Source organism: Pelecanus crispus, chromosome 1 (assembly GCF_030463565.1).
Source record: "Pelecanus crispus isolate bPelCri1 chromosome 1, bPelCri1.pri, whole genome shotgun sequence".
NCBI classification, from domain to species: Eukaryota; Metazoa; Chordata; class Aves; order Pelecaniformes; family Pelecanidae; genus Pelecanus; species Pelecanus crispus.
Window position 1 is genome coordinate 98,780,922 of NC_134643.1, and position 27,433 is coordinate 98,808,354.

The window sequence follows — 27,433 nt, forward strand, 5'->3', positions numbered from 1 at the left end:
TTTCAAACTTAACTGCTGTCTTGAGGATAAAAGTGGGATGTCTGTGGCAGTTGTACTACAATGTGTATCTTGTTCTATACAGTAGCTCTGCAGCAAGGGATCACAGATGGTTTGTGGTGGTGGGAAGACCCTGCTCTTACAGCCTGCAGACTTACTGTACTTGCAGAATTCCACCTTAAAAGTAATTGGACGTGTCTGTAACTCAGAGAAGGTTTGCTAAGCAATGACACATTGCACTTGGATCTGGAAGCATAACATCTGGAAGCCAAATGTTAGAGGCAATATAAAAGGGCCAGCCCAACAAACCAGTGGGGCATTTCTAAGCCAGGAACATCCTCAGGATGGACCTCGTCCTTCTCTGTGTATTCCTGCCTCTGGTGACCGTGGCATGGGGCCAGTACGGTGACTATTACTACGGTCCCTATAACTACGGAGATAATGATGAATGGGCCAATGTGTACCGGCAGGGTTTCAACTTCCAGTGTCCACACGGGCAGGTGATCGTGGCCATCAGGAGTGTTTTCAACAAGAAGGAAGGCTCCGACAGACTGTGGAACTATGCCTGCATGCCGGCAGCCCAGAGCCTCGGTGAGCCGACAGAGTGCTGGTGGGAAGAGATCAACAGGGCGGGAACCGAATGGTAGGATACCCCCAACCATCCCCAGAGGGCACAGCCCTGATACCCCCTGTGGAATGCAAGTGCTAATACTGTGGCCAGAGCAATGCAAACACATATTAATGCCGTTGTAACCAGTGGCTTCACTGCCCTGAACAACTGCCTGAGACTCATTAATCACGATGCGTGTGTGTGAGGTGATCAGCGTCACATTTGTCTTCTCTGTAGCAATTTCTTGCTGGAGGGTCTCAGTGTGCTTTAGAAATGCTGTGCTGTTCGGTCACTCACAACCTCAGCTGCCAAGTGGTTTGGTCTTGCTATTGCTGTTTCACAGATGAGGAAAATGAGGCATGAACCTTCAGTGAGGAGAGGATAAAGTCCCTCTTGAAAGGCCACACACTGAATCAGTGACTAAGCTGGGGAACAAATTATAACACTCCTCACTCGGTCCTCCAGCTCTTATCACTAGGGAAAAAAAAAAAAAATCTTCTCTGTATTGCACTGGCTTTTCTCTTCGTGTTTTTGTTGCTAAGCTTTTTGGCTTAGGCCCAGTCAAAGGTTGTTCTCTAGTCATACTGATATTACAGGAGCCAAAAATCCACACTAATGAGCGATGTTGGTGACATATATATGCATGATAATGATGGCAGAAGATCATGTTAATTCCCTAATACAGTCAGTTTTGGTTAACTAAACGTTACATTTTCCATCAACCTTAAAGGCAAAGGTGATCACATTTTATGGCCACAATAATTTCTGGAAATGTGTATAGTGTTTCATGCTTAGGCAGCACATACCCAGTATTTAATTATCTTCTGATTTTTTCATGAAATGTGAAACACGGTTTTGGAAAACTCTGAGTTTGAAATATTCTTTGGACAGAATGAAATGAATGCAAGAATATTTTCAAATACTTTAATTGTTTTTGTTCCAGAAATTCCAATGTGATTTTTGTAGATTTCATATTATATGGGAACAGGTTAGCAAGTAAATGAGAAGCTTCTACTTTTTAGATGATTCAAAATTTTGTTCTGAATTATTCATACTCTTTCATTTACCACGTGATACATTCCTATGGCTGATGCAATTGCTAAGGAAAAAAAGATTGACCCTATACTTAATTTTGGAATAAGAACTGAAAAGAAAGGGGGAGGGCTGCAAAACAGAAAGAAGACACTGTGATAATCCTGGATTGTAATTTTTCATACATTGATGCAATTTCCACTTATTGAACAGTAATTTTGAATTAGACCTTTCTATTGTTCAAAATAAAATTATTGTTCTCTTTGTAAAAATCCCCGGCAGCAATTGCTCAAGTTCACTTCTCACAAACAGGATAGTGTGTAAGTCTATACAGAACGTTTTCTTCTGCTATCTAACCATGCAGCCATATTCATCATCATGCTCTGTATGCTTGGCATGACTACATCCACAGTGTATTATCTGAACCTCATTTCCTTCACCTCTTAAAAAAAAATCTTTCAACTTTGTCCTCTTTCTTGCCTACATTTTTTCCTATTGCCAACCCTATCTTTTCTCCAAATGTATTTCTTTTCCAACCTCTCTTTATTGTGTTTAGCTCTTTTTCACTCTCTTTCCTAGCTTTTGGAGTTATTTTAGCTATTTCTTCCCCAGCTCACCTTTCCAGTCCAACATCCTTACATCTATCTGTCTTTTCTGCATAGATCTCCCCCTTTCTTTCTTCTATCTGTTTTTGGGGGAGGAGGGAATACATCAAAGTGATTAGGTGCAAAGGTGAACTTGTGCTCCTAATTACTTGGGCTATTTCCATAAATCTTAGCCAGCTGTGCCTGGTTTTTCTGCAGTTTTCTGCACTGAGGGTTGAGCTGGTTCCATCTACAGTGCTTCATGGAGAGAGGCGTGCTGTAAGCCAGCACGTCCCTCGCTGTGCCCAGACGCTGCTGCCCAAGAACCCAGCAGGCTCATCCCAGACAGGAATGGAAGTGTGGGCCAGCAGGCAGGCAGCCTGGAGCGTCTGAGTGCAAACTCAAACCTCCAGTTAATGTGACGGCACAGATGTAGCCTGTGGGGCCTTTGACAATCCCACACCTTCTCTTTTGGCAGTCTTACTTCTCATAGCTGCTTCCCTTTCCTCTCTCTCTTCCATGCCCAGCTCAGTGCTATTTGGAGCCAGCCCCAATTCCAAAGAGATTCACTCAGTAATCAAGTGGGACAACAAATGTGAGTCACAATCTGTACCATTAGTTCCTGTTTGGCCACCTCTGTTTCCCCGCTGATCTCCTGACGAACCAATCTGTTGGTGAGCAATACACCATCCTCATGTCAGCTGACACAGCACTCTGCTGGACTCACTAGTCCATTCCCCATCCGTGTATGATGGACTGTAATATCCATCCTACATAATCCATGTAGGAAGGCCTGTTCCTTCTTCAGCTCTGCCTCACAGGGTATTTTGTCTCACTTTGTACATCACATGCAGGGAGATTCAATGGCTTGTACCACCAGTAACTACAAAGCTGCCAAGTTTTCCCTAAAATTTAAGCTACATTTCCTCTGCTGTAATTGAGGCTTTTTATTCTTTGCCCTGCCTTCACTGAGTAATGAGAACAAGCACACTACATCCTTTGTAAAATCTCTTTAACTTTATTAATAGGTAGCAGCTATGCCTTTCCGTCACCCACGCACCTTCACGCATGCTTTTGCTTTCAGGCTGAACACATCTCTGTTCTTCTAGTTCTCTCTTGGAAGTTTTATATTCCAACACTCCTAAGCAAGCACTGATCATGTGTACAGCTCTCCTCTGAATTCCCTCCAGTTTCTCAGCCATGTCCCAGAAACTCTAGTCTGGCAGAAACACCAAAAAATGACCTCTGACAAATGATGTTTATGGCATTACACAAATCACCATTCCTGACTGTTGTGCAGCTGCACAACAGAGACAAACCCAAGAGACATTTCTGTAGAACGGACAACAAACCAAGAAAAACTTTAGAAAGAAAATGAAGTGGCAATATAAAGCAGAGAGACAAAAGAGTCTCCAACTCATTATTTTCTTTGGCCGTTAGCACTGGGGGGGAAATGGCAGAAATGGATGTGGGGACCATAGGGACAGGAGAGTTGAAGGGACTGGAGTGCAGGAGGGAACCACTGGCAGAGCTGGTTTAGGTAAGCTGGCTTCCTACACTAACACTAGGTATTACATGGACTTCTACGATTTAACCTGTAAGACTTTGCATCTTACAGATATGAAAAAATTATTCAACAGAAAGAGTGCAATGACACAGATCCCACATTAGGCATCTAATTATGATGCCTAGTTTATGACCTCTGCCCCCGTCCAGAGTGAATGGAGGGAAACAGGTACTCTAAAAACTGCTCCCTGGGGCACCCCATCTCTCTCCAGAAGCAGACTCATGAAGACCAATCACCTCTGACAGTTGCTTAGAATTACCTACTGGCTTTTCAGACTACATCTAACTATACGTGCTTCACTTAGTAAATGCATCCCTGAAGTTAAGCATATGAGTACATGCACTTCTGAAGAGAGCATGTTCTTTTGTGTTTTGCTGAATGGACATGAGAAGCCTGTGAACATGTTACAAGACTCATAGTGAAAATTTTGGCAATAGAATGGATCAGATGACAGGGGATGCCTTCTCAGCTTCATTAATCTGTGAATAGGTTTAAAGTACGTGTACAAAGGCTTTGTTGAATCTGTCCCAACACCTTACTCCTGCAGAGGCTATCTGCTAACCAAGATGTTATTCAATACAGGGAGCAGAATCTGTTCCTGGATAATTTGGAAACACTCATGTCTGGAGTAGGGAAAAGTCTTCAGGACATCCCCTGATTCTACACACTCCTAGTTGTCTGTATGCTGCGACATCTCAAGGAATCCTGCCTTTTCAGACAGAACAAAGTTTATGTTTTTAGTTCCTTTTGTACTGGAGGAAGTTTGACCTTGGGTAAATATTTCACCACCTAAGAAAAGGTAAGGTCTGAGCGATTGCTGGTGAGACTGTTCTTCAGTACTTCGCTGAATACCACAGAGTTGTCTCTACAGAACAGTCTTTGAACAAGGCACTTAAGAAAAACTGTTTTTCTTTCCTGAAAGTGATCATACCAAAGGACAGGGATCAAACAAACAAATGAACAAAAGCTTTCAAGTGGAAGACAAGCAACTCTTCCTTCCAGGAGAAAATGTTTGTTTTACACTACATAATACAGATGGAAACGTGCCATATCCCCAATATACTCCCAGTTACCCATAAGGCACCAAGCAGAAATATTTCCATCCGAGTGGTATTTAACACATGCTTATTGCCTCTTTTCCTTGTTTAGATTTCTGAGAAAGTGTTCGGATGGGAATTGGAAAAATCAGATATCTAAATTCTCCCTCCCCACTCCCATTCTCACTCTCCTTTGCCTTCTCCTTAAGCGCACAAACACACACACACACACGCACGCGCAGATCCTTCAAGTAGGCACACAGCCCTATTTCCCACAAACTGGGCACAAAGACAGACTCATAAGCAAAGGAAGTGTCTGCAGGAGCCTCCTGTTCAGGCGCTGGCAGCACACCCCAGTACATCTGCAAGGAACTGTTTTTGTTCTCAATCTGTGACCAATCCCAAGTCTCAAATCTGAGGCTGCATTACCCAAACCCAATAATCAAGCTGCCCTTTCAAAACAGTCCCATTTGTGCTATCTGTGCAAACAAGTTAATTTTCTTCAAAGCCCTAGGTTCATGTTAAAGGGATAGCGCTACAAGTTCTTAGCACAGCTGCAATGGACTGAGTCCAGTGGGAGCATCTGAGGAGAAGAGGGGTGTTTCTGTAGATAGGGAGGCTTCATCAGCAACTATCAGGAAGAAATGAACCGGGTGAATAGGGCCTTGCCTTCCCTTTGGGCAGCGAGGAGAAAGAAAGTCATCACTGACCCCTAAATGAAAGAAAAAGATAGCTGAAGATGATAGTGAGGTTGCCTTTGGCATGTGGAAGTCACGACAACACATCTCAGCACCCCACAGCAGATAGTGAAGACTCCTCGTAGAAGTGGCCGTTGGAGACTGGCATGGCCTAATCAAACACAGAAAAGTCGTTCCCTTCGTCTGAGTGCCAGTGTTTCAAGTGCCCTGAGCCTGCCCTCAGCCACTTATCTCTCCCCACTCATTTGTAACAGACTGACTGTTCAATTAGCTTTCATCATGCGACTAACCAAATTGCACAGAGGGAGGACACTCCACAAAAATAACTCAGGGGAGCGGGACAGGGCCTCCCCTCCGCAGCTGTACCGAAAGGAAATTAAGTTTTGGATATTGAAAGTAACAGGTTTGGGTGAAACAACACTCCAGGAAAAGAGTCTATCTAATGCCTCATTAAAAAATGCCTCCCACGCTCTAACCGTTGTCTTGCCGGCTGCGTGAGGTTAGCCCACCTCTCTCCGTATGCACTCCAGGCAGGACTGCAGATAAAAGCAGGCAGCGTTATTTCTATTGGGTCAGTTCACCATGTCTGACATATCTCCATAATATATAGATTAATTCTGCTGTGACAGGCTCTAGAGAGATAGCTTTAAAGTAATTAATAATGCAAGTTTTACAGCAGCCATCTGCTCTACAGCAAAACAGTGGGATTTTTTTCAAGTACACAGAATGACACTCTCTGGTTACCCTGTTATAAGGAACAAATCGCCCTTAATGCAGCATGACCCAGTGCCTACTGACCTGTGTGTCAGACTGCATGTTGCCGGAGAGCTTCAGGGCATGCTACCCAGTCAGTGTGGCAGGGGCTCAATGCAGGCTGTAACAGCACCGCTTACTGCATCTTGACTTGGGCTTCCCTGAGAAGATTTGTGGTGAACAGGCTTCCTCTTTGGGTTGTCATCCTCAGGACAACATGCTGCTCACGCTAATTCCTGATGTATCTGAGGGACAGGGGGCCTCAGAGATAGGTTTACAACACAGCACCAGCGTTAGACGGGGCACAACACTCTGGGGCTTTGTCTAGCAAAGAGCAAAAAGAAGATGTAGGCATAACTGGTGTCATTGCTCAAAACAATTATACAAATGTTGCAAGCAATATTTGTCTTCAGCCTGGCAGGCAACTGTTGAGTCAATGAGGTAAACACTTGGTCGCTGAGGCTATATCAACGTTTGCAAATTATGTGGCACAATTTAAGTGGGTCTGTAGGGTGAAACAGTTCGTGCACAGGCCAAAAATCCACATATGCAGTTTGAGTGGGTTTCATTCAAATCAGCTCTAGCTTGGTCTCACAGATAAAAGCTTATTGGTGAACAAGGAAAGCAGTCCTGACATGAACTAAACCGATAACAGGGATGCACACTTTGGTTGCTTGCCATGACAGAACTCAGCTGTACAACTCTCATTAACCAGTTGAGAAGAAGATTTGGTGAAGGAGAGGCTTTTCACAGCAAATGCAGCAGGCCGGGAAAGTCTCAGCTACCATATCCCTGTTACTACACAGAACTCCTCCCAAAATAAGGCTGTATAGTTTATACCTACTTTCTATGAAACACTGCAGTCATTTCAAGCAGATGTAAATGAGGGAAGGGCAACTTCCCATTCAACAGCACCTGACCCTCACACCACCAACCTTCACACCCCCCCACCTACCAGCCAGCTCACCTCCTCTTCTCCCAGTACCAGATCCAAAAGGCAACTCTTCATGCATCACAACTTGAGCCAACTAGAAAAACAAAATAACCTATCCTTTGCCAAGTTTAATCCCACACAGTCCCAGCTGATTTCTCATGCTCTTCTGCACTCACCTTCTAAGAGGTATCTTACTCTCTTCTTAGCAATGTCAGGATATCATGAGTGAGGAGAACCCAGTGACATTAACTCTGAATACCGAATTATCTTCTATAACAGAAGTGCTACAGAGTGGGTCTAGTAAAAAAAGGCATTTCTTTTTGACTTGGCCATAAATCAAAGGTCCCGAATCACTAGTTTTCATTCACCATACTGGTTTGCAGGATTTGCTGTGACAGGAATAGTGAATTCAACAGAGAAGGAAGAAATCCTCATATATTAATTGTTGTTTTCAGATTAGTGCATAGAGCATCTGACAAAAAAGGCATATGGGGAAGGGTTGTTTGTTTCCCTTGAAGAACTGCTTTCTGCTTGTAGGAAAGAGGCCAACTGGGAAAAGGAAAGAGAAGAAAAGGTTTTATATGAACTCACAAATGAGCACTCCAATTTCTGAGAACATCTCTTCATTTTTGGAGGAATATCTGGATTTGACTTGAAAATTAGAAAGATCAGGGGAAAAAGATCTTGTGTAATCTCAAAGCTAAAGAAAAGTACTTCAGCATCACTCTTACCTTTCTTTCACTGAACCCAATATTGAGCTTGAATAACATATTGAAGGACTTTGTATGAGACAGAAGTAGAGAGGGAGAAGTGAACATGAGCTTAAAAAAACTCCAATTTTTATTTTTAAACAAACTTTTCATGAGAAGATAGAGTCAGGATAAAAGATGACCAAACCTTGCTAAAGGTTGGTGCCCAAATATGTACACACGTAAACATAGGAGTGTTATGTTAGCTAGATTTTTTTCAATCCAATATAGAGAGAAGGGTCCATCTCTCTCAAGATGAATCTTTCCATCAAAACTGGAGTGTATTACTAGAGGTGTCAAGAAAATAAGAACTGTTGTAGGGCAAAGAGAGTGGGAAAGAGGGCAGGACTTCCCAGACTGAATGTGAGCAGGTGGGGAGAGAAAACGAGAAGGAAGAACCCCCAGCAAAGATGAGTATGGGCAGGAATATCAGATGCTGATTGGAGGGGATGAGAAATTGCAGGGCAATGGTGAGCCTCTGAGAGGAAGTGCAAAGGAAAAGGAGGAAGGAAATGCTCCCGTTACTGCATTTGTGCAAAAGAGCTAGAAAATCTCCCAGGAGCACGGGGACTTGAGCAATGGAAATGCATGTAACTGGGAAGGGTGAGAGGCAGAAGAAGGTGAAGATACACAAGTTTGGTTCTGCTTTACACAGATTAATGCAGAAAAGTGCTCATCTTGCAACAGGTACAACCATTCCCTATATTTCTGCGTATCAACCTTTCTTCCATCAGGATAACACCAATCATCTGCATCTATCCAATATGTTTACACAGAGTCTTAGCCATATGTTCCCATGGCCTATGTGCCAAAAAAACAGAGCAACTTCCCATCAAAGTCCTGCTGAAATCCTCTGAGTGTGAGCCAAACTGCCTTACTTGGTGTGATACCATAGCAACTCAGAGTCCCCATCATTGTTTAACTCTGAAGGTCCTCGGAAGAGTCTCGCAAAACACAGCAAGCTTGTGTGGCCCCAGCAACATGGGAGATGCGGGGATACAAACAAATGTAAATAATCTTGTCTGAACAACGGAACACGGTGAAAGGCACATATGAAAGAGACCCCTACTTCAGAGGAGGAAGCTGAAAGTTAGGCAGGGGAATTCATCCCTGCACTGGTCAAAATTGATCAGTTTTTCAGCTGTTGCATATAAACGCTTGAACCTCCCCCTTTGCGAGCACTAACACCTCTATGCACAAGTGAATGACTTTCCAAACACCAAACTCTGCTAGACGATGCATTTCCCCTTCTGGGAATTCCAGGCTCATTTAAATAAACTATGTGGTAATTGAATGAAACCAGGGGAAAATTTTGGTATTTGTTAATCATAAAGTTACTTCTGAAAGTGTCTTTTGGATATACCAATGTATTTGATTCTACAGTATCACAAGGAAGGTTTGCCACAGCTCTAGGCTGCCAGTTTTCCTTGATGAAGGAAAAAGAAAGAAAAGGAAATGGAAGAAATGGAATTCCTGTAATTTTCTCCAACAGGGAAACAATGAGGCTAGAAGGATGCTTGAGAGAATGAGCACTCAACAGCTGAGTTAATGAGCTGTCTGTTTTCACGCTCTCCTTGTCTTTAGTCTCCAAGAAGAAAGCTATTCAAGCTGATTATCACTTGAATTACTTTGGGTATCAGTGTCCAGAAGCTTGTAGGGTATGCAGAAAGAAAAGCATGTATCTGCATGCTTAGAGACCCTGTCTATTCTACTTGAAGGCAGTGATTTATGTGTATGACAGAACTCCTGAGTACACAGAAAACACGAAGCAGCAGATTTTTCTTTTGAAAATCCGGTCATAAAATTTTTGTGAGTCTTATAACTTCATAACATCTAAGTCTCAGTTTTCCTCATGTGATTGTTATCAAATCATGATTTCATCACAAGCCTATAATATTGTGAATTAAGAGTGCCTTCTCCTGGGGACAGGTAACTGAGAAAGAAATAAAATAAAAGAAATTGCTGAACTTCTCTTACAAAAGAGTTTCTAAGGATTCCTTTTTTGTAGAGAAGCAGTTGAAAAAATTACTCCAGTGAACCCCAAATGCTCAAATACCAACAGTCAAAGATAAAAGTATTAATGGACTAATTGGAAGTCAGTCTTATGATTTGCAAACAGTTGAGAATGTCAACACCAGAACAATTTTCTTGCCTGATTAGCATACTGGAATGATTAAATACTTAAAAACAGTTTAAATAGTTTTAAGAGCAGCATAAATGTTAAGACATTATTAGTTAACAACTGCTGCTTTCTTATACAAAAAGGTTACTCAATACACAGCAAGTGCATACAGTGCTTCTCAATACAAAGCCAAACCCTTAGCTTCCACCCTGAATCAAAAATTTTAATGTCATTTTTAGAAATGCTTGAAACTATCAGGGAATCTAATATCATGTTTTCCTTATATGTTCTCTTCTTTCTCCTCTTTCTTAGGTATCAAACCTGCTCAAACAATGGGCTGGTGGCTGGTTTCCAGAGTCAGTATTTTCCATCTGTGCTTGACCGTGAATGGCAATTTTACTGCTGCCGCTACAGCCGGAGATGCCCGTATTCATGCTGGTGAGTTCAAGCAGAAACCAAACCTGTTAGCCTCTTCTCCCCAGCAGTCCCTACAAATGTCTTTGGCTGCTTGGCCCTTCAAAAACCTTGTCTGAGAAAAAGTTAACTGTGTTTTATGGGGCTAAGCAAGTTATTTCCAGTCTGGTAACAGGATTCTTGAGGATCCATGGCTAAAGGAAGAGAATGAGGGTACAGTTACGCTGAACAGCACATCGCAGCAGCTAGCCCTAAATGAACACGTCTGGGTACCAGCAGCAGCCTAGCTATGCTAGAAACCATGACAGAAGTCTCCAAACTGGAACAACATTTCAAAGGTAGTAATATAGCTCCCACTATAAATCCAGTACATTTACAGGAGTAGGAGCATCTCTGCGCTACGCAATTGTGCCACAATGACTTACAGGAGTGAACTTACTGACAGTTACCTCAGAAAAAAAATCCTGTGGCTGACAACTTGGGTTGTTTGTATTTGTAGCGCATACAACTTGCTCCTTCTCTCAAGGCTTCAAGGTTTGAAGACCAAAGTCAAGATGCGCTACTACTGATTGTAGTCCAAACCTAAAACAAAGGTGGTCTCACCTCAACACAGTATCACAACTGGTGCTGGCAACCTCACAGAGGCTATGGAAAAATGAACTACACATCCTGAGGTTCCCTGTGTCCCTTGTGTGGCTCTTCTAAATTCAGATGGAAGCACAGTAGCAGACTGTGTAGAGAAAGCTCATATTGCTCCTGTCCATTCTGTGTAACAAAACTCATGATTTTATGCCCCAGGGCTATTAATCCAGCTATTCTCACTGATACAATGAATAACCTGGCTTCACTTTAAAATAAAATAGAAACAAATGGGGGGGGGGGGGGAGGGGAATCTGTGCTTGAATCTTTGTTTCCAGAACTCAGCTTTGAAGTAAACTTCCCATTCAGATGCAGACAAACTGTTTACATGCCAGTTGGTCTTACTTGTCTGGCTGGCTACTGGCCAAGCACAACAGCATTGCTTTGCTTCGCATCCTTGCAGCCAGGAGGAAAAGAAATGGTATTTTATTATTATTTTTAAATATTTTAAATGACAGGAACTCTGTAACAAAGCCTTTGAACATTCTTCTGCTCCCTTTCCAGGCTACACTGCCTACGGATGTTCTCTGCCTGGGTGTTTATTTACATACCTGCCCAGGCTCTTCCCTCTGAGGGAAACTAACTTTTAAGCAGTTCTTCCAACCTCTCTTACTCCTCTAATATCGTATGTATTTTCAGAGAGACAACAGAAATCTTCTATGACCTCTTTTGTTGTTGACAGTTCTGCTTGCCTCAGACGTTGTCTTGACAACCGGGAACAACTTTGTCTCTGCCTTGCAAATTGGCATTCAGAGTAATGTAAATCCTAATGTAAAGGTTTGGGGTTACTGGTGTCTGCATTTCCATCCTAGCTGCACACGGACTCCTATACTGCCCTTCTATTTCCAACAGTGACTCCATTTTTTATGCTTGGAAAAGAATGCCTGATGCAGTTCAGCTGCTCCTGTCTTTCCATGCAGACAAGGCAGCATTTCAAAGGCAGGTGAAGCATTTCTCCTTCTAAACAGGGTAAAATCGCAAGTGCTTATGTTCTTCTGGGAGAGAAGAGCTGCAAAACCTCTGGGAAGACCTGTCACCTGGCTTGTGAAAAGCTTCTGGTGAATAGTTTGTGATTATGGGTTCATTATAAAACCATTTTGTACCCTGTATTACCAGGCTTAGTCACTCCATCTGGAGCCCAGCTTGTCCTGTTCAAGCTGCTGGCCTATCCTGACACTTCCATATCCACTCTCGCCCTGGACAGTCTGTCATACAGTTTCTTCTACTTGAGAGCCTTGTTTGACCTTACACTCTTGAAGTGCCTCCTTACAATATATTTCTTCCAATTTTCTTCAAGCTCTCATTCTGCCTTTGTAGTTGGCAAGGCAGATACCAGCTCTTTCTACATACAGTTACCCAAATCAGGATGTTATGGTCTGGATGGACAAACAACTAGATGGGTAAAAAACCAGTGGTTTAACAGGCTCAGAGGGTAGTGGTTAAAGAATTATACCCTGCCTGGGTGCCCATTACAAGCAGAGCACTGTAACTAATGGTCTACTCTGGGACCAGTCCTGCTTAACATCTTTAGCAGTGACCTTGAGGAGACAAGAGAGCACACTCTTGCCTAGTTTGCATATGACACCAAACTGGGGGGAACAGCTGATACGCTTGAGGGCAGGACTGCTGTTCAGAGGGATATAAAGAAAACTTTTTCCTCTACGAGGACAGTGAGATAGTAAAGCAGGTTGCCTGGTGAGGCTGTGCAGGCTTCATCCTTGAAGGTTTTCAAGACTTGACTGAATAAAGCCCTGAGAAACCTGGTCTGACCTTGTGGCTGACTCTGCTTTGAGCAGGGGGCTGTACCAGAGACCTCTTGAGGTCCCTTTCTGCCAGTTATCCTGAGATCCCAAATAGGACTCCTCTGTTGGAGGGCCCATATCATGTAGCTAAACTCTCCTCCCCCAAACAGTGGTCTCCCACCTATCGTCTGCTGGGAATGGTTTCTCTTCTGTTTTATTCCCTTTACCCTGCCTAGACAGCATCTAGGATAGTGATAGTTGTTATGCTAACATACAAACAACATGAACTGCAATGCGGTAGCGCGACACCCCATGCTTTGGATCCACTTTTACTACTACAGATGTGATTTGTCTGAATTGTTAAACTTCAGCATACAGCAACCAAAATTCCCATTCCCTAAGCCCAGGAGATCTCACTCACAACTTCACTTCCATCAGCATTTCCAAGTTATTGTCACAAAACCTTGTTCACACATCACACTTCTGGTCTGTATCTTGCACTCTGTTTAAGATGCATTTGACAGAGCGAACATGTCTTCCAGACAATCTGCAAAGCAGTTCTGGGCTACCATGGGTAGGACCTCAAAATGTATATGCATATAAGACACAATAAAAATGTGTGTGCATATACAGTATCATTTATTACAGTTTCTGCCCCAAACTATAATGGTATTCATTCTGTTCCAGAAACTAGCTGTCAATAAACTGTCTGTGGAGAAACGGCTATTAACATGCTGCTGGCTCCTATTTCTTGGTTGAATCAGCTTAATTTAATGCAAAGGCATCTATTAGTATATGACTATGTGGAAAAGTAATACCAGGAAAATATGATGACTGTGGTGCCTCATGGATCATGTGTGACACATAGGAAAATCCATATTCAAAGACAATCCACATTGCAGAATTTCTCAGCAGCTTTGAATTTTAATGTGCAATGAATCTTTCATTATGAAACCAAATATGGGCAGAAAGGCATTTTTAAGAAAACTGACAATACTGAGGCGTAACAAAACTCTTTGATTTAAATTAGCTCTCATCTTGGGTATTTGATCTCTTCCTGTTCCAGTTGTCTCTGTACAGGGCTCTCTGGCAAATATAAAAGCAGTAAGACAGCTGATCCTTATGCATGGTTTCCTTTGGTTTTTCTTCTTCAGGACTACATTTCTCCTGAAGTGACCTGACCTTCCCTACAATGAATAAAGACAGGGTTTCCCCATGTATATGAGGCAGGCCAATGGTTTGTTAGAATTTGACCTGCTTTTTACAGCTGGCACATTCCTGTGTTTTTTGAGTCCTGCTAATACTTATTGGAATACTAATTCATGACACCATCATGCTGACTGAAACCCCCACTTAAACACTTTGCTTAAGTTAAGAACATGGTTAAAGCCAAATACATTCTTAAGGACTTTGCTTGGTAGCAACTATATCCTTACTCTTAGAGCCCAGCAGTTCTGTTTCACAGCTCGTCTTCTCACCATTAATTCCCAGTTTACCTGTACAGTAAGCCCATACTGAAAATAAATACACTAATCTTTTCCAGTCTCATAGTTTTGCACTTGCTATTTTTAATTTTTTTTCACAAGTACTTTGTTTCCTTCCTCACCATGCCAAGTCTTGTCATGGATTCTACACATTTTTACCGTACCCAAAATAATTAACATTCCTCACAGGAGGCAGAAAAGCCCTCATTATTTTACCTGGCTAGGGAATGCTACCACAGTAAAATAAACTGTGCTGATTCAAACCATAAAGGAAGCAAATCCATCGCAGATGCAGAGACATTGTTATTAAGTGGTCCCATTAGAGCGCAGACTTTTCTCTTTGCCAGGAAATTGAAAGCTTGACTCCATACTCTCAAAAGCAAACACATGTCACAGAGCAGCCCCAAGTCTGCACAGACTGTTTATGACTGTTTCCCCTCTCCAAACAACCGGCAGTCCAAGTGCCAGAAGGTCTGTCTGGAGCTGTGGCTGTTCTCTGTCATGGTGACATTTTCCAGGCAACAATTACGTTTTCCAAGAGTTACAGGGCTTAAAGAACTACTTGTTTTCTTGACTTGACCTGCCACCAAAGCCATATTGAAACTGATGAGATCCTATACAGGTTTCTTAGAGATTACCAACAGCACAGATATAAATCCAGGAGGTGAACTCAGAATAGATGAGGTGGAAATATGCACTTCTGGGCAACCCAATCCCCCTCCCATCTTTTTTTTTTTTTTTTTAAAGGGGGGGGTAACTGTTTTGTTTTTTTTTTTTTTTTAAATATCCCAGCAAATACAACCTTACAGTTCAATCCCCAGGACCATCTTCCAGAGACCTCTTAGGAGAAACACATTTGCTTAATATTGGAAATCTGGCTAATGTTATTTCAGATGTGTCTTTCTTGAGGAATAGGCATTATGTGCCTTGAGCTCTCTGCTGGTATCTGTATTGCACTAGTTCATGTAGGCCTCCAAGAAGAACTATGGTCCCACTGTGCTGGCCTTGTGGCTCCTCAACCTTCTGAGAGTTTGTGGTTTTCACTACAACAGAGTGGAAACAGAAGGGCACTGATGTGTCTAGGTGAATCTATGATCTCAGAGCCTGGAGCCTGAACTCAATCCAGAAACACACATGACATGGCCACATGAGAAAACTGCTCATCTCTACAGTAGTTCCAGGACACCTCTAGTTCCCCGGCAGCCCAGCAATCTGGGATCTATACTGGGAGCACTGGCAGGGATTTCTGTAGATACTTTACTAAGACCTCTGGCTTTTCAGCACAGTATGCTTTTTAAAAGGGAATGCCCACTGTCTTCCAGCTGGAGGAATAATTGAAATTGATTAAAGATGCATATAATTCCCATGTTCGCTGAACATAACATGCAGGCTCATGGCTCTTGAAACAAAATTCTCCTTTAAGAGAGCTATATTCTTGAAGCACTTGTAAATAACATCTGAAACAGCAAGGCCATTCAGGGGACACTCCTTGTCCTCAAAGGTCAGAAAGTTAATGTCAAAGCTTATGTTTCCTTCTTGAAATGGAAGAGCTCCTTCTTTTGGTGGTGACATCGTCAGAGGAAGAGTTCAGCAGCGAAGAGGAAAATTAGAGTTAAAGAGGAGCCATTCATATTGTTAGCACTGTAGTTGCACACAAGTGAAAAGCGTAAAGCACTCTGAAACAACATACTTACTAGCAGGGAATAAGTATATTCAACAGTTGGAGCAGGAAACCATGAGCTCTACCACTGACTGTCTTTGATATTTTAAAAGACTCCCTTCTTTTGTCTGCTTGATATCTGAAGGGAAGGCACACCCACAGTTCCCATTTACTTCTCTAAGGGGCGGGCTGTACAATACTAATAAGGCCATTGGTGTGACTTGATCTTCTTATCAGTAAAAAATAGACTCATGATAACTATTTCTGAAGTCAGTCATTAAAAGAGTGCTAGGGATCACTGCAGATTAGTACAAAACATTCTTCTCAGTGCTAAATGAGTAACTCTGTGTTTTCTATTAATCTCTAACATTGTAATTCTTCACAACAGAAAATAAACACTACTACTTTCAGACTAAAATAACAACACTGATCTTGTTAAAGATTCAATGCCTTTTTTAAATACATTTCCTGCCCTGAGCAAGATTTATAGGATTATAGTAAAGTACATTAGAAAAACATGGGAGTGGGTGGGGCGATGCAAACCAGTCAGAAGATAAACCATCCCACATCAACTCTATACCAGCTAAAAACCCCATTATGAAAATACCTTTTTCTGTCAGGTTTTCTTGCTCTCTCCCACACATGCCAAATCACTTACATCCCTTCTCACAACCTTTTCTCTCCCAGTCTTTAACGTAGAATTACCTGCTTCCTCCCCTCTCAACAGTGCCACTAGTGCTCCAAGTCTCTTGTGTCCAAACATCATACACCTGATACTAACCTGAAGTGGATTTGCAAAGCTGAAGTAGAATTCTTCTGTTTTCTGTATTAATTCGTGCAAATAGATCATACGGACTGAAAAGACTACCACTTGCTAGAGGTCTCACATTACTATTTTCTATCCTACAAGTCCTTCCCCACACTTAACACCTATGTGCATATCTGGGTTTAGTAAACAATCCCACTAAATGCATCCTGCTAGCTCTTACACTGATCCTCTGCCTGCTCAGGGTTCATTGGGCACCAAATTACTCAGTGCCTAGGTCCCACGATCAGTACAACACAGGTCGTCTTGCAGATGCTTTGCAAGCCTCTCTTCTAGGGCTTTCCCTCATGTACCCTCTCAGACACCAAAAGCACCACAGCTTGGTCCTAGAGGCCTTAGATCACCCCAAATGGCAGCAGCAACTTTGTCTCAGCACTTGGCAATTCCCAAGCTCCTCACTACTCTCCTAGCCCAGTTTTCTTTGCTAAGAAGTCAATGCCAGAAATGCTTACAGGGCCCTCATGCAGGTTGCTGTGGATGACTCTTCCCAAACGGGTCTTGCCTTTGGGCTTGGACTCCTTGGGAGTTCAGACTCCCGCGGGCAGGCAAACCCTCACCAACTAGGGCAAAAAGTGTCTCTCACTTGTTTCATGACTCCTTTTGGGTATAAACCATACACTGCCACATGTGGCTCACAAATGCTACCACATTTGTAAATAAATTACCTGTGTGTAGGGCCCTGGTAGGTGGTTCACAGTTGATACGCAGTTGATATGCATTAGAGAGTAAAGCACTTAAGATTTTCAGTTAAGCACTTGATAACAAGGTTACACACACACCAAGCTACAACAAATGCTGAGGGAACCACTGTGCTGTGCTGGGCAGACAACTTTGAGAAGAGCCTTAATGTCTGAGTTAAATGACCTTTCTCCCTTCCATGATGATAAAACCAAGTACTGAATATCCCTATGTGCTAAACACTAGAGCATCTCTCAGTGCAGATACTTTTTGTGCGACTTATCCCCAGGATTCCAAAAACGGGGATAATACAGAAGGGCTGGGTAACACCACAGAACCCTGCTATATGGATAACCAATTGCATTTCCTTCTAAAGGATACAGTGCAATCCAGATGACCTTGAGATGCATGGGCTTAAGGGAACAGTTTCATAAATGAATACAGCAAACATCAAAGAGAACCGAATTAGACAGTCAGACCACACAGACCCAAGTGAACTTGAATGTTGCTGTCATAGCACTATTTATAATTTTTCTCTCCAGAACAAAAGGAGTGCAGTAGGCATCTGCCTATGTAACAAGACAAACTTCAGAGCAGCTCAAGTCCCCATATCATTTACTTTTGGTAACTGCATATATTTCCTTTTCTAATGTTTCTTAGCGGAGGAGCCTTAAGAGGCTGAATAGTAATGTGAAGAAGTTAATAGAGAGGGAGAGGGAGGTGACAGCAGGCAGAAAGAAAAGAGAGGGAAGCTAAATGAAGGCTCCCTACTGCATCCGTTCACTTCAGAATAACACTGCCTGCTTCTGCAAAAGGTCTGTGAGACTCTTCATGTAATTCAGGAGCTTGTCATCAGATTTACTTTTCAACTGAAAGACTCATGAAACAAGTTCAAACAACTGACTCTCAGTTCTGCCTTGAGTAGAACTGAAAGCAGCTTTTTAACCTTGTGTTTTGCAGTCTCATCTGCCCAGAGCATAGTGCTGGTCAAGATTACAGAATATTTTCCTTGCTGAATGCCAAACAGATGTTATGAAACAAATTTGGTGGAACATATATAAACGCACACTTTAGTGTTTTCTCATAATAATAGCCCAAAAAAGCCCCAAAACCTAGAGTTGATGGGGGAATGCAAAACGAAATATTGGTCCATGGCTGGTCTTCATGCCACATGTTTTAAAAACCCACTGTGACCCAGAAATCTTCAAAGATGCGCTGTCAGACACTCAGGCTACGAATCAGTAAACTAAATATGGGGACTCTTCTCTAGCAGAGGAAACAGCCACGCTATTAAGCTTTCTTACCCTCCAAAACAGGGTGTCCACCTGCATGTTAGGAATAGTACCTACCATGTGCTAACTCACAAACTATGTCTTTGAGGTATCTGCTGAAACTGTGCTAGCTGGTCTGGGTTAAAACTGTCCCAGGGATTGTTCTAATAATTTACATGTCTAGGCAATTGAGTTATAGAGCCCAGAAACATTCTCTGGTGTTGTTTAATTTACCAGCATAGATATAGACCCAGTTTCTCTTGGCCTCTAGCTATGGATTCAGAAATACTCTCAAGTTCCCAGATTCAGATCCATGGCTTCACTGATTGGAGACTCAGGCGTGCAAAAAAGTTTCCTCAAGGCCTTGATTTCTGTGTAAAGAAAATGGATAACATACAGACCAGGTAGCAGAGGTCAGGCTTCAGGAACTATACTTTAGCTCTCATTACAGCTCTGGGCATGGAGTGCAAGGCCCCAAAAGCATCTCTTTGTAAACTGAAGGGCTTTCAGCAAGTTGGCTATACCAAAGAACCAGCTTATGCTCAGGTTAAGGTTCTTTTACGGGGCCATAAAGGTGTATTAGGGATTCAAATCATAGATTGTCTAAGTAAAAAAGTATTCAGATCTGAGCTGTAAACTGTCTGACCCTGGCAAATAAATATATATTTGGGAGCACAAGGGGAGGTGTCCTGAAAGCAAAAATGATGACAGCCTTCAGTCAAAGTAACAGATAAATGAGGTTTGCCATGGTTTGACAGAAACACATTCAGGTGATGATCTTTGGTCTAGGAAAAATGACCAGCTAATTGGTGAGAAGCCATGAGAAACATGGCCCTTTTTGTAATATTTGTATTTAATGTCTTTGCCTGGGTCAGAGCCAGTTCCCTTAAAATCCATAGTGGTCTCATTCTGGACTTCCATGGGGGCTGGACTGAAAACTGTGGCTCCGATTTTCCCACTTGCAGAGTATACTGATGACTCTACCTATTTATCCATCCTAACAACTGCCAGTGTACATGGTTTCTTCTATTTCTCCTAGGCTGCAGCAGCTGTCTGCATGACCTGTGAAATACTGTTGTTCATTTCTTATCAACAGCACAGCACTGCGAAGGCTTGGCAAATCCATGGGCCCCTTGGCTCGGACACTGTGACCAGGCCTGATCTTCTGCCTCCCAAAACCACTTGGGCATGGGTGTTCTTGTACTACAACTAGTAATTTGTTTGATGATTGCCATGGCCAAAGGACAGGAGGCACAAGAACAAGATATGTTCAAAGAAACTGACTGTTGATACTTAGGGATCTTATAAGGCCATGCTTGAGTTTCACACTCAGTCCCATTTTTCATCCGTCAAGGAATAATGATTTGTTAGGAATGATGTTCCAACTGAATGATGTTTTTCTTTCATTTTCAAAAGCTGAAAATGACCCGGAATTAAGTCACATCTGTTTTACAAGGAAGATGTAAACAGCATAAGAATGGGGTAAATGAAGTGATCAAAAATACATTTAAAATATACAGAGAGGGGTGGCAATTTCAGAGGATTTTTTGTTGCAGTAAGTAGCTCTAGGAGAAAGCAGCCTAATATTCCAGAGTCCCTCAGTTTTCAGGTAAACTTTCAGTTCCTGAGTATTCCAACAGTTAGTGGTTTGGCCTCCAAATAACCTCAAAGCATCTCATTTTAAAAAACTTAAAACCATTCCAACAATTATATTCCTAGTGAGTAAAATATTTAAGCTTGTGCTCAACCCCCACCGATTTAACAAAATGTAAACGTGCACATGAGCCCTCGGCTGGGATGTGCTAGGATCACCTTCAAGCATCATCCAAGTACTGCTCCTGGGCTTAATTAAGTCAGAAAAATGGTTGCCAGGATTTCTGTAAAGGAACCTTAACCCTGTTAGTCTCAGCAGGAGTTGAGCTGTTCCTTTTCACAGGGACAGCATCTCCCTTGCAGGGAACCTGATTCTTCCCTGTGCTGCTTTGGAGCAAAGCTGACACAACCCCACTAGCAACTCCCACATAAAATGGTGTAATACAGGGAAAGACTGAGTGCCAGAATTCCTGATCTCTAACATAATGTTGACCTAAAGTACTGGTCAAGGTCCCAGACCCTTCCTGCATCTGTTCATTATCTCTAAAATGTCTGTAAAACCAAGTACAGTATAACTTGCCTATTTCCCAGGGAAGCAGTAACCATAATTTGATTAATAAGTGCAGAAGCACTTTGAGCTTCTTAGATAAAATACACTGCACAAATATTGTCCAGGCCAATTATTTTTACATTATAAACTAGGCAGAAAGTGGAAAGAACAAAAAGGAATGGATTAATTGCTACATTCATTTAATATAACTCATAAATGGATAAATGCTTGTAGCTATTTGACTTGGCAACATTTACAGAACTCTACGGCAGCAAACGAAACAGACTGACAAGAGGCCAGAGCAAATCCCTGCAATAAAGACATAAGTAGTAGACAAGCTTTACATTCTTGTTCAGGCTGCTTTTATCCCAGAGCTGCAGATGTATATACAGATAATACTCCAACTTGCTCTTAACAGTTCTAAACTTACTGAAGTTTATTCAAATAGCTACATGAATTAGTTGCGTAGAAGAGAAATGCAGTCTTACAGGTCAGACTGCATCTTGTGGTGCTATTAAGAAACAAGAACTTTCAAAGAAACAGGAAAAATCTACTATTTGAGTTGCATTCAGTCAACTGAACTTTTCTATAAGATGGTAAATTATTTTCTCTTCTTTTCCCTTAATGTAAAGGTTGACAACAGAATATCCGGGACATTATGGAGAAGATATGGACATGATGATGTACACTTATGACCATTACATCCGTGGGGCAACCACAACTTTCTCTGCTGTGGACAGGTTTGCTTTTCATCTGTTTTACTAGAAATGAAAAAAAAAAAAAACAACCCAGAAAGTTTTCCTTTTCTATTTCTCCCAAACAGTGCATGGCTACACTACCCATCATCTGCTGCAGTACTCAGCATCAGCCAAGTATTTCTGAGGACCAAAGTTTGCTGTGCATGTGGCTAATTGTCCAGGGTGGTGTATCAGGAAAAGGGCATCTTCATGCACAAGGGGATCATCTGCAATGTCCATCTGAGTAATGAAAAATATAGCAATAGTAGGCTTGGCTAAATCTGAACTCCACAAAGCTTAACAGATCTTCAGTATTGTTTCTCACCTACCTCTAGTTAGAGCATCTTTTATCTAAGCGAGAAAAAACTCAGCCTGGGACACCCTGTCCTTTCAGGGGATGAGGGACTTATTTTGGCCCACTTTTCTTTGCAGAGAAGTGGGGAATCTGCTAGCATGCAAATATAAGTCCATACAAACCGCAATCTGAACACTGTAAACTGCACAATCCATTGCAACACAATTCTAACAGATTTGAGGCCACACCAGGAATTAAAACAATGCAGTGCACATTGATCCCTTTCCAGAAAATGAGTTCACTTATTTTTCTTCATCAGTCCTGGTCATTGCTTGACCAGGCCCTATAAGGCCCTAGGGCTAGTGAAGCTGTAGTTGGATCTTGAGTCTTTTGTCTCGAGCTGACCTCTAATACATCAACTTTGCTGATGTTTTTTTATCAGACACCTCAGCCCAGTATATTAAAGCATTTGGTACCAAACAGAGCAGACAGCAAGGCAAGGTGCGCTGTGCTGGCCTGTCATTGCCAAGACTGGCTACAGGAGAAGGGTGAAGAGAAGACAGAAGAAGGAGTTTAAACACACCAACATTTCAAGCTGTCTCTAATAACACTCAAAGGAGATGAGGTGCTTTTGTCACTATGATGCTCTCAGCTTGCCAGACTTCACTAGGGATCTCTCAGCCAAAAGATTACCTAAAATAAGACCTTTCCAGAAATGATACCACACTGTCAGACTGCTGCAGGTCCATAACTGTAACTTTCTCGCTAAAATTCATTACCCCATTTATTAACAAATGGAAGGCATGCCTGCAAATTATTCCTACAAGTGGAAGCATAACTTTCACAGTTAATTGACTCAAAGGTATCTATTTATCCCTTTGGATAAAGAATTTACAATGTTGCAAGGGACATCCCTGTTCTGGGTTTTTTTCTCTTCAATATTTCCCAGCGCTATTCTTAATCCTTGTTCCTCACGGCCATGGCAGAGAGTAGGAGAGATAATGCAGACAGCGTGCTCCCTTGCAGCTGGATTCCAGCCTCCATCGGATGTGGACCAGGGTAAAGTCAGGAATCACAAGGACAAGCCTGGAAAACAGAGCAGTTGAGGTAACCAATGCCTCTGAGCAGATTTCCATCTGTGACTGCTGAAGGCTTAACACAGCTGGCAGAACGGAGTGGCAGTGGGGGGACTGGCCAGGAGTAGAGGCAGCATCACAGGGTTGTACATCGGGAGTATAGGTCTTCACAGGTTATGGGACCACAATACCTGGAAAGGGAAGCAGCCACCAACACCTTTGTCCTACCACTGCTGTGACACCACAGATGAACCTGCAATAGTAGCAGGTGAAAACCGTAGAGAAAATATTTTATGAATTGCAATATAGGAAACCTTTCTGTGCCAATGAACTGTCTGGCCCCCAGCTTCCAGAATGACTAAAGCCAACTCGTTTTGCCTCACATAAGAAGTAAAAAAAACCTCCTGCTACTCCAGTTCATAATTCACATTCACACAGTAACTCTCCTGAGTGGTATACTTGAAAAAGTCGGCAAAGTTTGTCATCTTAAATGGTTCTTTGCAGCCAGTTGAGACAGCATAGGAGCAAAAAAAGCTATTTCCAGTCCCAGCCTGCCAGCAGCATGCACACGTGCAGCTTGTCTGTGTAAACATGCTGTAGATTTTGAGACTGTTTTTCATTTTTGAGCACGTTAAAACTCGTGTCCATACTATTTAGCCCATGACGGGTAATGTTCTTGAGCTAACAAGGAAACAAAAAAAGCCTTTGAAAAGGTATTTTAGTTTAAGCTTTCCTAATCATTTAAAATAGGTATTTTTAGACTTTTTGAATAAACTTGCAGAAATCATATCCTCCCTTCATTGCATCACTGGGGTCACTGCTGATGCACAGATATTTGAGAGAGAACGTGATGCCTCTGGCAAAAGCTGTAGAAAGTTTAGAAAGGTGGTATCCCCACCTCCTCTTCTGTAATCACTCTCTGTGAATTTCCATGCCTGTGTGTCAGGAACGAATTAAGGAGTTGCTGTTCATCATCAGAGGTTTTAAGTGCTCATCCATGAAGAACAGATTTTAAAAGTGGATAATATTTACATTTTTCAGCCTCATTTTAAATGGGTCAAAAGGAGAAAACAATTGTCTATTTTGCAAGACAAAAGCAGCTGGAAAGAATTAGAGTCTTGAAGTATCTCTTGGAGCACATTTGGGAGCATGGTGATAACACTGATGCAGACAGAATGACCTATGGACGTAAGTAAGGGAACATCTGAAGGGAAAGGCAGTATCTTTTGTTAGACAGACTGACACAGTCAAGTTTCAGAGATGGACATGGGGTACATGAAGTAGGCTGTAACAACTGAAACCACCCACATAGACATGCACATTGTAACCCCTTGGCAAAATAGCTTCCAAAATTAAAAAAAACAAACAAACAAAAACCACCCCTCAAAAGTCAAAATAGCTTCAAAATAGCTTCAGCCTGAGCTCCGAAACATGCTAAGTGATAATGGCATGGCTCCCTCGTGGAGCCTTGTTATGGGGCTGTGGGCTGGTTGGATGGGTGTCTCAAGTCCAGAGAGCACCACTGGAGCATTCACAGCCCAGCCTGCAGCAAGTAGCTTGGACAGGGAGGTAGGGATTACCAGACATGCTTGGTAGATGCCACAGCTTGCCCTTTGCGGCATTGTATAAAAATAGCACATGCAGGCTTGTCATAAGTTTATTTATTTTACAAAACTGTTCTCTGCTCTATTTATTTGGGTGATCTGAATAGCTGGTAATTTCTTAACTGCTCAGACATCATCACTAAAAGATAGATCAACACCCAGATACCCCAGCAGTAAGTACATTTGAAATGCCTGGACAAGCTGGATATCTACCAAGCTCAGCTGAACTAAATTATAGGGTATTTTAGGTCCCTAATAAGTTTCATATGACCAAAGAAAGAGGATTTTGTCAAACTCAATATGAATAGGAATTCGTAGAATTTTTTAACTGAATTGGAAACAGATGATTCTATTCAGCAATATTTGGAGATAAAAGATATTTTCCCTATAGCATCAAAAACTCAAATCTGACAGCACATGACAGCTGGAGAGTAAAAGTGACAATTTAATATTGACTCGCCAGGCCAAGGAAAATGCATGAAATTAGCAATTTGGTGGGGGGACCTATAAACTCGTGTTAAGGATCTGCAAAGGCAAGTTCATATGTATTCTAGAGTATTCCACATAAGGCAATTCCTGACGGGATCTGCACCCTCACTGGAAAACTTGTAAGGGATCTACAAATTGAAACAGGCTGATAAATACTGAATTAAACACACAGCACCAGTGGTACAAAGTAATTGCCTGCATGCTGAAAAGTTGGACATATATGCTTAACTTCAAACACAAGTAATGCAAAAAAAGAAAAACAATGACACTAAATGCATAAACCTATTGGCCATCAACCATGTGCATATATGCTGAAGTGTCTGCAAGTTCAAGCTTAAATTACAACTTCAGAAATAATTGTGTTCTGATATTTTAAAGCATGCTATTAATTCAGGTAACTAAAACACATTTATTTTGAAGAACTTGAATTTTAACTTTACGATACCCCTTTTTAGAAAAATGACTTGACCTCAGCTTTTGATCTAAAAGTCTCCCTGACAATGGGTGCTAGTTTAGCAGACTTTAATTTTGACCCATATAATCCTGTTAATCCACGTATGAGTCATCCTTTTTTTTTTGTCTCTCTGGGTAGCTCAGTGACCAAGAGAGTAATAACTGTCTTTGAAGAGCATGCACATAGTCTAAATGAGGACTTCCTAAAATAAACCTAAAAATGAATCTTGCATTTCATTAACAGTTTTATGAGGCAATTACGATTAAAAACCATCTAGAAAAGGCCTAAAAAAACCCCAAATAAACACTATATAACTAAATGCAGACTTGCTGATGACTATGAGTCAGACCCAGTTCAAAAGGACACTCAGCACAAACTGGTGAAGTAGCACAGTAAACTTCCAATTAAAAAGCACTCAGTTAATGAAAGCTGAAATGAGACACTTTATACCTACACAGAGCTTAAGAGTCAATCTTATTCCAGGATAGTATCATCCAGTCAGTGAAACCATATAAGAGCAGTTAATACCAAAATCTGGGCTCAGGTGTCTCAGCACATCCCTAAGAGGCAGCAGGTTCTGTGCCAGTTTCCTCACTGTTTGGAGCTGGCCACCAGAAAGCCAGGACTGTGCAGCGGTCTTGTAAAGCAAGCTCCTATTGAACCATTCCAGCAGCATTACCTGTCCCATGCCTCAGGTTTAGGAGACAACTATTAGTAGCATCCAAACTTTCAGAAACCTCCTGGAGTACTACCCCTTACCGATTTAAATGACGGCTGCCATCTGCAAGGACAGTACTTCAGATCTAAACTCCTGTTAGCCAGTACCCAGCAGCCTAAATTGAACATTTGCTCCACAGCAGGACAGTATTTGATCCTCTGAACTCATGCCTTTTTGTCAAGGGAAAATTTAATGCACAATAAGCTAAGGTGGAAATTTGCAGCCTGTTGCTGCTATTGGATACTAAATCACTGGCCTCCACTGTTGAATCCTGCTGCTCCAGCCATGCTTCCTACTAAAAATTGTTAGTAGCTATCGTATCACTCTCCTGGGAGAGAATACAGACATCCAATTACTCACAAACCAGGAAGAGCATAAACTCTCCTTACACTCATAAACATTACTCTGCCTCACATGTGACTTGTGGAGATCAAAGATGAGAAGTGAATTTAATTTCTCTCACTATTGATTCCTTCACATCTTTAATAAAGGACTAGCTAGAAGACCTAGTAGTGGGTAAAAAAAACCCCAAAAAACCAAACCCCAGTGAATTTTGCTGTGTGGATAACTCCCCACTTACAAATAGCTTGAAAATCACTCACATATTTTACTTTGTACACATTCCTGAGCAATATATCACATGACAATAACTTTTGACAGAACCATCCTTTTCCTCTTGGTCACTGATTTAAAGTCAATTTAGGACTGATCACCATCAAGGGTCATTGTCTTCTGAAGGATACTCAGAGACCTAATTATTCAGAAAGCTGATTTTCTTACCTTGTAAGGGAGTGTGAAGGAATTATAACTATCAGACATGTTTAATCTCCTTCCAGCCCACAAAACCACAAAGCACTCAGAGGAAAGTCAGCTAATGGCAGACAGATGTTTTTGTTGCCACAATACCTGGTGTAAAGTTATTCTTACTTGTATAGTCTTATCCTCTGCAGTTCTGGCTCACTAATATCTCTCTCGTCTCTCTTCCATGCAGGGATCGTCAGTGGAAATTCATTGTCTGCAGGATGACAGAATATGACTGCCCATTTCGAAATGTTTAAAAAGATTGGGTGTACCCAACTTGGAAAGCTTGGGGATGGACAGGGTGGGATAAGGGTCAGTG

At 41.9% G+C, this 27,433-nt stretch overlaps 1 protein-coding gene across 1 annotated transcript; it reads left to right on the top strand.

Annotated features, from left to right (window-relative positions):
• Positions 1-341: 341 nt before the first annotated feature.
• Positions 342-27,371, top strand: DPT (dermatopontin). The gene is made up of 4 exons (XM_009482184.2): positions 342-640; positions 10,396-10,521; positions 21,573-21,680; positions 27,305-27,371. The coding sequence occupies exons 1-4, from the start codon at positions 342-344 to the stop codon at positions 27,369-27,371; spliced, it is 600 nt and encodes a 199-aa protein (XP_009480459.1).
• The last annotated feature ends 62 nt before the right edge of the window (positions 27,372-27,433 follow it).